This window comes from Octopus sinensis, linkage group LG7 (assembly GCF_006345805.1).
Source record: "Octopus sinensis linkage group LG7, ASM634580v1, whole genome shotgun sequence".
Classification (NCBI taxonomy): Eukaryota; Metazoa; Mollusca; class Cephalopoda; order Octopoda; family Octopodidae; genus Octopus; species Octopus sinensis.
This window is the reverse complement of record NC_043003.1, coordinates 100,365,102-100,379,173: the sequence shown is the minus strand read 5'-3', so window position 1 is coordinate 100,379,173 and position 14,072 is coordinate 100,365,102. Positions and strand designations below refer to the sequence as shown.

General features: G+C 37.3%; 1 protein-coding gene across 1 annotated transcript; it reads right to left on the bottom strand.

The window, feature by feature from the left end:
• Window positions 1-8,884: 8,884 nt before the first annotated feature.
• Window positions 8,885-9,352, bottom strand: LOC115214484. Its single transcript, XM_029783682.1, has one exon. The coding sequence runs from the start codon at window positions 9,350-9,352 to the stop codon at window positions 8,885-8,887; it is 468 nt and encodes a 155-aa protein (XP_029639542.1).
• Window positions 9,353-14,072: the final 4,720 nt, after the last annotated feature.

Genomic DNA, 14,072 nt, shown 5'->3' with positions numbered 1-14,072 from the left:
TATAAGATAAGAATACAAGTTATAAAAATCAATACAAATTATTGAAATCATTAAAATCACTCCTTACAGCTGTTTCAGCCTATGGCTAAAAGTATTTATTTTTATTTTTATTGCCTATAGTTGTCAACATAATGATGTTGTAGGCATTTAAAAATATGGTACTTATATATATAACCATAGGCCTCGTCAGAGGTTATAAGGAACTTTAAAAATATTAATATTAATACATTAAACATGATACATGTATTATTTAATGTAAATAAATATATACATATAAAATATGAACAAATATCCATATAGACATATACATTTATACACATATACATACATAAGCAAAGTGTATGGACTTTTACGAGTGTAAAATACATAAATAAACACAATTAAACAATAGGTCCAAGTAGATATACCACACATCATATACATATATATACATATATTGGAACATATAAACATGTCTATGCTTAAGACCAGATAAATAATAATCAAATATTAACAATAATATTATTATCATTATTACGTATTAAGAATCTGGGTACTTTACCAACAGTATATTGGATAAATACTATCCCATAGTGGGTTACACCATAACCCATATCTTACTTTGTATATATATATATAATATAAATAATATATATATATATATATATATATATATATATATATATATATATTATTTATATTATATATATACATACATATATGTGCATACATATATATGTGTATATATATATATATACATACAAAATAAGAAAATGGAGAAATACATCTAAATCAATTATCAACTACCAGATAATACCCAATCACATACTTTATTAAACCACTACATATGAACATTAAGGTCAAACATAATAACATAGAACAAAACAGTGTACATGAAGGAGTAATATGATACAATAAGTACAATATGTATAAGAGAATATAAATAAATATAAATATAAATATAAACTACATCTTACAGCTGTTTCGGCCATGCAGATATGGGTGTCTCATTTTACTTATATTAGCCATGTGCGATAGGTCAAAAGTATGTGATTGGGTACTATCTGGTAGTTGATAATTGACTTAGATGTATTTCTCCATTTTCTTATTTTGTATTATTAATTTGTGGTAAAACATTTTACCTTTGCCCATATAATACAGTAAATGAATTAATTGCATCGCAATTCTTAACATTTGTTGGGTACTTAACTTTGTTGGGTACTTAACTTTGTTGGGTACTTCACTAGCAGTATATTGGATATATGTTATCCCATGGAGGGTTGCATTTACAACCCCTATCTCAATTTGTATATACATACATATATATATATATGCATATATGGGTACAGGTTGTCACAAAGTGTAAACAACATGAAATACAAAAATAACATGAAATACGAAGACAAACTTGGGTATGCAAACAATGGGAGAAACAAATGGAAAACAAAGCAAGTAACATAAAGAACGACCCTTCATCAGTTGTCAGCTGTCCATCAACTCCCCATTTCAAGCAATTAATGACAATGTGAGGCTTTAAAAGGCAGTTGCTTCCGCGAGCCAAAATAAAATTTGGGATTTTGTGGAGAGTCAAAGTTGGTAATAAAAACAGGACTGTGGAGGCAGTAAATTTATAAACCAAATGAAAACAAACATGGAGGGCTATTAGGCCAGATGAGGTAAAGTAGCAAACACTGGAGGAATATTGTCTTTGACAAGAGAAAAGATAGAAGAGAAGGCAGATAAGAATGCGTCTGGTCTGTGAGACAGACTGAAAGATGATCATGTGAGGAACAGAAAGATGGACGATGATCATGTGTGAGCAAGAAAGAAAGTAAAGGAGATAGATAGATAGATAGATAGATAGATAGAGAGAGAGAGAGAGAGAGAGAGAGAGAGAAAACGGTGAAGGGGAGAAAAAAGAATTAGAGAAAGGATGAGAGAGAAAAAAACAAAAGGGGAGAAGAGGAGGAAAAAGAATTAGAGAAAGGAATAGAGAGAAAATGAAAGGGGGAGAGAGAGAACAGTACAAGGTAGAGTCACATCAAAATTATTAAGATTAAATTTTCTTGGAAATAGATGGATGGCATTCAATCATATAATAATATATATATAATATATAATATATATAATATATATATAATAATAATATATATATATATCATCATCATCATTGTTTAATGTCCGTTTTCCTTGCTAGCATGGGTTGGACGGTTCAACCAGGGTCTGGAAAGCCAGGAGGCTGCACCAGGCTCCAGTCTGATCTAGCAGTGTTTCTACAGATGGATGCCCTTCCTAACGCCAACCACTCCATGAGTGTAGTGGGTGCTTTTTGCGTAAAAGGTCAATTTTCTAATAACTGTTTTTTTTAAAATAGAATGACTAAGTTTTTGAGTCAGTGGGAAAAAAAATCAAAACAAAAACAAAAACAAAAAAGCATTTTTGTCTGTGGATTCAGACAATTCCTACATTTTGTCTTAATTGACAAAAGTGTGAACAAAATCCTCATTTGGAGAAGTATGTTGTTGCAAATACAGTGGAAACAAAATTGTTGGTCATCATGTCTTAAGGATTAAATCTATATATTTAGAGTAATAAAGTTCTTGGTGAGCTTAGCGGAATAAAGTTATTTTTAAGACTTAAGTTTCATCCTGAAAAGTAAATTCAAATAATGTATGTATTTTTTTTCTTTGTTCCACCCTCTGAAGTTCCACTTTGCAATCACAGGATATGTGAGAAACCCTCATTTACAGGTGAGGGAGCATGCTCCAGAGCAGTGATCCCCAAACTTATAATATTTGCTCCCTCTTCACTCGTATCAAATGTTTTATAACCTTTTGTATCATATGTTTCAGATTATATAGCCCAGTAAAAAATATCATCATCATTATTATTAAGGCAGTGAATTGACAATATTAGCACACTAAACACACAGTTTAGTGGCTTTAAGTTTTGAGTTCAATTTCACTGGAGTTGATGTTCATCCTTTTGTAGGGGTCAATAAAATAACTACCAGTAAAGTACTGGAGTCAATGTAATTGACTTGCCTCTTCCCTTCAAAACTGCTGGCCTTGTGCCAAAATTAGAATGAATTATTATTATATAATCACAATTAACAGTCAAGTTGTATAGTTGCTTAATCTGATCTACACATAAGTGCAGATTAACATCCTTGAACTGAGCTTATGTTGGGATAATGTAAGCTTTCAAGTATATTCTTTTACTCTCTCTCTCTCTCTCTCTCTCTTTGTGCAACTTCACACACATCTACACAATTAACAAATACAATATTTCTGTATACTTACACATGCATACCATACAGTGATAAAGTGTATATGCATGAACATATACTCATATACTAAAGATAAGTAGAAATAAAACTTGTATTATTGACTCAAGTACTTTGTGTTCAGTTCCAGGTCTTTCAATGTGTAATTCATGCAAGATATGTAAATCTGTTTGATAAGTCAAATCCACTGCAAGCACTTCTTATTGAATTCAGTAAAGAGAAAATAAGATTAACCAGTCATAATGAGCAAAAGGTGGGAAAAAATGAAAGCCACTTAACATTCTAATATGAAAGAAAAAAAATTTATTTTATTCAATACTAGCAGCATAGCCCGGCGTTGCCCGGGTATGTAAGAAACTGTGTCGATAAGCAATGCCCTTTACCTTTTTACCCTTTTTTGTACTCATAGAACTGTTATTTTGTAAAATGAAGCCTAAAAGGCATTAAGGCATTCAAGGCACTGTTCCCTTGCATGCATGAAGAAGTAGGGAACATCTATGTGAACTTTCAAAAAATATCGCAGAAAAATCGGTTTGCTATGTGTGCCACATATGATGTAATTAACCGATTTTTTCCAGTAATAACGTATCCTATTGGAATCAAAAGGGCCATATAGCTCCTTGGGGCAGACATGATGCTCGCTGTGAATTTCAAAAAAAATTCCTGCCAATTTGTTAAAGATATTGTCGAAAATATGTCATCTTGAATTTGAATGCGATTTCCCAAAATGGACTGATTTTATCGATTTTTTCTGATGGTAAGGTATTGCATGGAAAACTAACGTCAGAATTAAGTTCCTTAGCTTCACCATGAGTTTGGTGAAAATCGATTGCAAGTTGTGAAAACTACAACGGAAAATGTGTTGCATATGATAAGCTTAGATTCTCGATCCCATATCGAGTTTATCGATTTTTTTCAGAACTGGGGGAACTTTTCAAAATTTTCGCTGCATTAGTTTTGAATTATGACATTGGGCTATGTGTGTGTCAAGTTTCATCAGAATTGGTTGAAAGCCGTGGTCAGAGTAAGGGTACAACCTGACAGACACACAGACACACAGGCAGACAAACTACCTTTTATATATAGAGAAGATATCAATTTCCACAAAGCTACTCAATTTTTCACGTGAGCCAATGATGTGAAGGCTTTATGTAGTCACTCAGCCTGCAAGAAAGATCCTTGAAAGACTGTCTTAAACTATACATACAATTATTTATAAAATGGGAAAATAAAGAATAATAGTAGATAGGTGTAATCTTGGATAAATTATATCCAAAAATTAAAAATAGATGAGAGAGACATGGCTGGAATGGCCTGTGATTATACAGGAACAACAATCATGAATTGAAGTGGCTTTCATGCTTTTCCTAGAAATGTATACATATGTGATAATAAAATTGTAAATATACTGTTAAATCAACTTTTGGTGCTGAGATTTATTATATTGGTTTTTATCATTGTAGCCATACCCTGATACTTCCTTCAAAGATTTTACAAACCACCCTTTAACTCACAGTGCTTCATTCTATGTTCATTTATCAATCTCTAGTGGCTGGCTAATGTCACGAGAGTTATTCCTCTTTAGGGATTTATTTACCTTAACCCTCCACCATTCAGATTACTCTGTCAACTGCAATGCTTTTTATTCACATTGCTTTGAATCAACCATGCATCATCTCATAGCTTTGAGATTCTGATGATGTGATTGTTTATTCTTAGAAAGACATTATAGGCTAGGTGTGAGAGGGTAGATCTGACCAGTTTGAACATATAATGGAATGGAAGGTTTATGATACCTGTGGAGTATCTCCTTCTTCCATTATAATTATTTTTGTAGTTTCAAGGATCTGGAACACGAAGAAGTTCACAAGTGGAGTACAGTTCAATAGCCATTTATTCACAGAGTTCTCGTTCGTGTGGTTTGCTCTCACTGACCATCTTTATAGCAGCGTGTGATTTGTTTTAACTCCGTACACGTGAGGTTCATTATCTCTGGAGATAAGCATGTGGAGTCAGAGTGAGACAAGAGTCTGCTGTGAGCTGTTGGCTTTGCAGTGTTTCTCAGTGTTGAGCATGAGAGGAGTGAGAGAGTGAATGTCGGGGTTTCTTGCTTAAATACTGGTTGTCGGTGAGAATCTTGTTGTTGTCTCACACATGGCAATAGCTACTGGCAAGATTTCATTCAAAATGGCGCTGGCTTCTTGTGCCTTGCTACAGGGTCTGCCCCCTGAGAATGTTAGTGTGTAAATAGAAAATAACTGGAGCAGGCACAAGAAAAGAGCAAAGATGGTAACCAATCACAAACAACAAGATATGGTACAAAATGTGACAAGTTAAAAGAAAATAATTACAAGAAATATAAATGGGCATGCACAAAATTTTGACAAAATGTTCAATGGCAAAGCATTGGAAATGTTCAGCAACACAAGAAAGCAATTGTCTGTCACAGGAAACGCAAAAGAGGTTGTCAGATATAAATAGTTCTGGTGAGTTTTCTGGGCAATGCACAGTATGGCCTGTACTGGTTACATAAGGTTTGTTTGGTGTGGTCAAAGGTGCATGTGCAGGTGGATATGTAGGTGGTTGTAAAGAATCAAAAGTGGGCGTGGCTGGAGTGTCATCGAAGGGTGTGAAAACCTCAAAATGTGCCTTTTTAAGACTGTCGACTGACACGGTCTCTGCCCGACCATTGATGTCGAGACTAAAAGTTTTGGGTGTGCACGATAGCATACAAAATGATCCTTTATAGGGAGAAATGAGCGATCCTCTGACAGAATCATCCTGAACAAAAACATGAGTCCATTTGTCAATGTCTGGTGGGACATGAGAAGGAATAGATTGGTCACACAGATGTATGGATGGAAGACTCAAGAAATATGAGCAAAGTCTAGTGACATACGATGTTGGACCAGGATGTGATGAATTGTCTGGCACTAACATTGTACCAGGAAGTACCAGGGTGGTACCGTAAAGGAATTCGGTGGAGAAGAAACTGAAGTCTGTCTTAACAGTAGTGTGGCAACCAAGAACGATAGGCAGGAATTCTGTCCAAGACTGCAGATCAGGAGTGGCATGTAGAGTGGCCTTCTGTTGCCTGTAAAAACGTTCGACCATCCCATTGGAGGCTGGGTGGTAGCTGATCATACAAATGTGATGAACGCCTAGGATTCGTGATAATTCACGAAATAAGGAAGTTTCGAACTGGTGCCCATGATCAGTGGTTATTTTAGCTGGGACACCAAAATGATTAATCCAGTTAGAAATGAAAGCTCGAGCAACTGACTCAGTGGAAATGTCCACTATTGGAATGGCCTCTGGCCAATGAGAGAAACAATCGACGCATGTCAATATGTAAGAGAAACCATGACTGACAGGCCATGGTCCAACCAGATCAATGTGGACATGGCAAAGGCGAGTCTCTGGCAGAGAAAACTGTCCAAGAGGAGTGTGAATGTGCCTGTGGATTTTAGAATGCTGGCATTTCACACAAAAGCGTGCTCAAGCGGTGATCATCAAGTGCATATTAGGCCAGAAAAACCGAGCCGTAATTAAGCTTCACTGAGGCAGCAATGCCAGAATGTGACATGAATGCAAGGCATCAAAAATGGAACACTGGTGGTACAAACGGTCTTGGAGAACCAGTAGCTGTGTCACAAAGGATTGTGCCTTCAGCAGATGGAAGTGGAAGATAGGCAAACTTGCAACAGGACAACTTGGTACAAGTTAGATCCAATGTGTCCATAGCTGGCTGATCCTGTGCAATGGCAGTTAAATTGATTGCAGCAGGATATGAAAGAGAACACACAGGGAGATAAGAGAGTATGTCAGCAGGTACGTTCTCTGTTCCAAGTATATGCTGAATGTTACTCGTGAACTGGGAATAGTAGTCCAGGAGATGAAAAACATGAGGTGAGTGTTTGTCCGATTTACATGACAGAGCAAACATAAGAGGTTTGTGATAAGTATAAATCACAAAATCTCAGCCCTCAAGTTGATGTTGAAAATGACGAACCGACAGGTAGATTGTTTAGAGTTCATGATCAAACATAGTGTAACGACGTTCAGCTGGCTTTAATTGATGAGAAAAAACATGCCAAAGGTCAAGCGTGGTTATCGATGGTATGTTGTAAAGCAACACCAACAGCAGAATCCCATGCATCAACTGTTAAAGAGAGACAAACATCAGGAACCGGATGTGCAAGCAAAGGAAAAGAAGCTATTTTTCTTCTTGGTTAGCTCAAAAGAAGATAATGCCTTGGCTGATAGAGTGATAGGAGAATTTTTTGATTTATTTGCATTCAGTAGTTGAGTCAGGGGAGGTAACTTGTTTGTACATTTAAGTATGAATCTCCTGTAGAAGTTGACAATTCCCAAGAAGTGAGGCAGTTGACATAAAGAAGTTGGAGGTGAGATGCATTGAATTGCATCGACTTTTGAGGAGAGAGGTCGGATACCATTAGAGTCAATATAATGAAGTAGGAATTCCAGAGAAAACACACTAATTGGGATTGATTTGCCCATTGTAGGTGTGAAGACACTGAAAAAGTTGAGATAAGTGTTAGAGGTGATATTTACGTGTGTCGCTAGCTATGAGCAAATCATCGACTAAGTGAAAAGTCCATGGACAACTTCGTCAATAAACCTCTGGAATGTGCTCATTGCATTCTGCAAACCGAAGCTCATAAACAAGAACTCAAAACTTCCAAAAGGAGTGGTAACAGCAGTTTTGGGAATGTCATCAGGGTTCACTGGAATTTGATGATAAGCCCAGATGAGGTCAACCTTGGAAAAAATAGTACAACCACGCAAGTTTGAAGAAAAATCCTGGAGACTCCTTATCGAATAGCGATTGGGAACAGTGACTGCATTCAAACGTCTGTAATCCCCTACTGAATCGCCTTTTCATGCCAAATGTAGAGGAGATGCCCAAGGGCTGCTGGAGGGGCAAATAAGGCCAATTTGAAGCATATGCTCAAATTCAGATTGAGTCTTTTTGAGCCAATCAGGGGTGAGTTGCTGTGGATGTGAAAAGATGGGTGGTCCAGAAGTAGTAATATAATGGTGAGTCAAGTGTGTGACTTTGACTGATTTGAAAGTTGGATCTACCAGCTCTGGGAAAGGAGCCAAAAGGGAGTGAAACTGGTCACCAGCAGTGGCAACAAAAAACAACGGGCTGAAAACAGCATTTGTAGTAACCGGAGCAGGCATAAACAAAGATGTAGAATCATCCACGAGTCTCTGTTGCCTGACATCTACTAACAAGTGACAGTGGTTTAAGAAGCCTGCCCCCAAAATGGGGTATGGTAGATCTGCTATAACAAAAACCAACCTAAAATCCTTTCAAAGGTTGAGATCTAGGTTTAATGAGACCTGACTAAGTTTTTATCAGGGATAGATTTACCGTGTGCAGGTTAATGGCAGATTGCTTCGGCCTGTCTGAAATAAGACACAAAGGCCAAATAGAACAGCTAGATCCAGTGTCAACCATGAATGATTCATTAGACACACAATCCTTAACAAAGAATGCATGATGAGATGAAAAATTTCAGGAAGAATTTGACGTGCCCAAATCTTCCACAACTAGTTTCCTGACAGTTTGAACAAACAGGGCTGGATGCATCAATGGGCTTTGCCCTTAAATGTGGCATGGTACCAGCAGAGATTGGAAACTGTTGGAGTAGAACTAGACGACTGTGACTTAGAATGGCTTCTGCTGCGAGGACGATGAGAGCTGGCATATTGTTGCCACAGTGTGTCCATGCAATGTGTTAATGTATTGACTCTCTCCAAAATGTCGTCACGTGACAAGTTAGGAGACTTTGCAGTATTAGGGGAAGCTACTATAGGGTCCGAAGAAGTATGGTGAGGTGCAGGCTGCACAGTAAACTCTATGATCTTGTACTTCATGGTGGCTATCTGATCAAGCGAATTGGAGTTGGCCATTGTGGTCAGTATCGATTGGACATTCGGTGGAAAATGAGAGAATAACAATTTCCTCAGCAGAGGATTGTCCTCAAATGGAGTGACGCTGAGTTCTTGCAGATGACGAAGAAACTCAGATGGTGTCCTATCCCCCCACATGTTCATCCTGCATCAGTGTCCAGAATTTACTCTCTTTTACTCTCTGTGGATTGCGTGTTCCGATGGAGAACCTAGGATTTGACAGCTGCGTAAGTCACATCCAGATGTGGGTCAGTGATGAGATCTTTCACTGAGTGTGCAATAGGTGAAGGCATCCCACAGAAAAAGGTTTAGCTGCTGCTGGTGAGGCACAGCATGGGTGGAAAAATACGCATCCAATTGAGCAAACCAAAGTGCGATGTCACCAGGACATGCGAGTAAGCTGGGAAAACTACTTTTGTACAGAGGAAAGAAAAGAAAAGAACCAAAGAACCGACAAAAGTGTTGTTGGAATAGTAACATGTATGCAAAAAAAAAATTACATAACAAAATTTTTGATTTTATTATTTTTTTTGTGTACTGTGAGCAGCAATGAAAAATTTTTTTTGTTTAGTCACCAAACTTGTGTTACAGTCCGCTGAAAAAAACATTATTTTTGTTTTTATATTTAAGAAGGCATCAGAAAGTGGCGGGCGAACTGGTCATTTTCTGTCTCAACACATGAGGCATCCAAACATGGTAGTAGACGGGAACAATGACTGGAAGTTGATGGCTAGCTTGCTTGAAGTGTCCTCCTGTTGTTGTATTTGGTGTATTTACTGGTATCAAGCGTTGACCATCAATATTGCGGGAGAAATTACTCCAAAAGGAGATTATTTGAAAGAATACCATGTATTTCCATGTAAGAAGAATGCATTCACTTCTAGTTACAAGTTCAAGGCAAAGAACGTGTATTTTAAAAGTTCACTTGAATGAGAGAAGATATCCTGACGTTGGTCCATTGATTTTTTAGTTGAGAATGCGAGCAAAGACTGCCATTCTGCAGTTTGGGTGAGGTGCCTACAACAATAAAGCTTTCAGTTGCTGAAAATCTTTGGTGGGGGGGGGGGTCACCATTTTATAATGGAATGGAAGGTTTATGATACCTGTGGAGTATCTCCTTCTTCCATTATAATTATTTTTGTAGTTTCAAGGATCTGGAACACGAAGAAGTTCACAAGTGGAGTACAGTTCAATAGCCATTTATTCACAGAGTTCTCGTTCGTGTGGTTTGCTCTCACTGACCATCTTTATAGCAGCGTGTGATTTGTTTTAACTCCGTACACGTGAGGTTCATTATCTCTGGAGATAAGCATGTGGAGTCAGAGTGAGACAAGAGTCTGCTGTGAGCTGTTGGCTTTGCAGTGTTTCTCAGTGTTGAGCATGAGAGGAGTGAGAGAGTGAATGTCGGGGTTTCTTGCTTAAATACTGGTTGTCAGCGAGAATCTTGTTGTTGTCTCACACATGGCAAATGGTTGCAGGCGAGATCTTGTTCTTGTCTCACACATGGCAATAGCTACTGGCAAGATTTCATTCAAAATGGCGCTGGCTTCTTGTGCCTCGCTACAAACATAAAACATATAGCATATGGCTATTTTAAATGCTAAAGTGTTAAATACCATAAAAGTTATTATTTCCATGGGTTTACACAAACACATATAGTAATGGATTTTCTTGAAAGAGAGTAGTAGCATGGAGATTGATTCTCCTTTCTATGATTGTGCCTGGAGTCAATGGTTTGACTGTGTTACATTGATTTGGCCAGAGAATTGCATTGAGTGAGATGTCAATGGAAAAAACTCAGCTACTTACATTAAAATTTCATGAATAGGAATTTAATGGGGTGAACAACTAGAATGGTCATTATTGAAATCACTGGAGATTTTTACCACTATGTAAGTGCATCTGAATAAATGTTAATATATACGTGTGCGCACACACACACACACACACACACATGTGCATGCACACACATAATGGCCTTTGTACACTAAATTACACTTAAAAACATTGTTCTTTGTAAGACTACCATAGAAGATAATTGCTTAAAATGTTGCACAGTGAGATTGAACTCAGAACTATGTGGCTACAGAGCAACACCCTTAACGACATGGCCATTTTTGCATCTAATTAAATAGGATGAAATATGTATATGCAAAAGTTACAAGGATAGAATAAGAGATAGATATCCAATATCAGCAAGAAGATAAATAGTTCTGGTTGGCATTAACTGAAAAGAAATACCAAAACTAAAAAATGAAAATAAACAACACAAAACAGCACAACAAAATTAAAATAACACTTGCTAGTCACATAAAATTCCACGGGTCTTACGTTTCAGTAAACAGCTTCATTAATTTACACATTAACAGCTATTCTAGATCACAAACCTGTGAGTATGTATTGTGGCTGTGTGGTAAGAAGTTTGCTTTCCAACCACATGGTTTCGGATTCAGTCAAACTGTGTGGCACCTTGAGAAAGAGTCTTCTACTATAGCATTGGGCTGATCAAAGCCTTGTGAGTGGATTTAGTTGACAGAAACTGAAAGAATCTTGTCATACACACATGGGTGTGCATGCGTATGTTTTTGCGTCTTTGTTTGTCCCCCACCACTACTTGACAACCGATGTTGGTGTGTTTACATCCTTGTAACTTGGCAGTTTGGCAAAAGAGGTTGATAGAAAAAGTACCAGGCTTAAAAAATACTGGGGATGATTCATTTAACTAAAAATTCTTCGTGGCAGTGCCCCAGCATGGCTGCAGTCAAGGACTGAAACAAGTAAAAGATAAAAAGATACACACATACACACACACACATTTATATTGATGTGTGTGTGTGTGTGTGTGTGTGTGTGAATATATGCATAGATAGATATATACATACATATGTTTATTTATATATGTATAAACATGAACATACATCTACAGGTCCTGAACTTTCCAGAAAGTCTCAGCCATCCAACAAACCTTTATTGTTATACCTGCTTGGTGAAAATGTGTAGGACACTGACAGTGGACGATATTTATAGCACAGAAAAACCAAGTAAGACATAGGATGAAATGATGAGGTAAGACCTAAAGATATTGGGTTTCAGACATAAAGTAAACGTTGATGAATAGAATTGAAAATAGTTGTTATATACCATTGTGCACACATATTTGATCCACGTTAGCACAGTACAAGCTCTACAGTTATTCAACCTGCTAGAATTAACAGCTAAATCTCCTTCAAATTTCATCCAATTATTTTTAAAATAGGATACATTTAGCTAATGTAGTTATAAATACACTACATCTGGAAAGCCTTTGATCATATGTTCAGAGCTGATCTGGTATCAAACAACAGCTATTACTACAGGCCCTACAATGAACCAGGATAAATACAGTACAGTATTTTGTTCAATTTTGTTCTAACAATTCTAATAACAATGATAATGATTTCTTTTATTTTCCACGAGAGCAATGGATGAGGAGGTCAATAGAAAGACAAACATAAAGTGCAGAGATTTATGTAGAATGGATCATAAGAAAAAAATACAAGTACATATGTTATACAATATTAACAAAAGAAAAAAAGTATACTTGATATCAATCAGTAGGAAAAAATATGATAGTGATGTGATCTTCCTGATACAGGAGGACCTCTAGGGCCACTCAAGGAACCCCACCAAGAGCAAGTGCCCTCCTGATCTCTGAGTAGTGCTATCTACTCTTAACATTTTCATGACTTTGCCTCACCTTTCAGTAAATTCACTTATGGATACACCTCCCTCTCCACCCTCACTTTCTTCTTCAAATGAAATTTGAAAAGTTGATAAGGGCTCTACCAAAGAGGAATGTCTTTGTCTTCATAACTTTTAACCTGTTCACCGCTCAACCTCTTTCACTGTAGCCACCAGATAAAGGCAAAACTGCCTTTCTGTTTAGATAAAGGAGGATGATGTGACAATCACCCCTATGGATTCAGCTGATAGGCATGTACACATGTGACAGCAACCGTTTGACATACTGCATAATGAGTGCATGCAAAATGTTTGTCGCTTTGCCTGCATCTCAAAGAAGCCCATCTATGCTTGTAGAGTTTACCACAAACTGGTAGCAACCCTCAATAGCACTGTCAAGCCAAGGACTTCTGGAGCTTATCCATGGTGGTTGCCAATTAGATAGTCCTCTGGAGCAAACTAAACATCTCATTTTCATTCATGAGAACATCACTCTTCCTTTCACTAATGCTCTATAAATTGCTAGAGTGGAACATCCACTAGTCCTGTTTCTCAACTGAGAGAGAGCAGTAAGCCCTTGATAACATTCTAAGTAGGGGCAAACCCAAGGCATGTGCTTCCTTCAAGTAAATAAGTGCACCCTTCTAAATAATGCTATTATGCTCTTTTTTCCTGGAATTGTATTCCCTTCCTTTGAAAAATCTCTAGGGCCTCACCTGCTAGGTGACAATTACTAGTCTTGGTCTTTACTTCATCCCAGACAGCAGCTCCAAAAAAAAAAAAAAAAGAGCAGAGTGGCAGAAAGACATGTTTCATGAACATTGCCCACATATATTTACTATTTGGGAATCATTGCAGGTGGTGCAGCCTGAGCATGTGTTTGAGAACCAACATCCTTGGCATGCTTAAGCCACCATGTAGAGGGTGGTGGCAGCAGATGGACCAATATGACCTGTGTCCCTCCAACAAAAATCTGAATAACAGACACCAGTCTGATCAGGCAGTAGTGGAACAAGTTACCATGGTCAGGTGATAAACAATAACAGAAGCGACATATACATTCACCACCTCTTTTCGTCCTTTCAGGGACAACTTTCTTTCTCCTGATTTCTAGATAAGACTGACCATTCTGTTTGTCATCTTA

What these genes read in the sequence shown, in the direction of transcription:
- LOC115214484 (XM_029783682.1), bottom strand. Translation starts at nt 9,352, where the DNA reads ATGAACATGTGGGGGGATAGGACACCATCTGAGTTTCTTCGTCATCTG.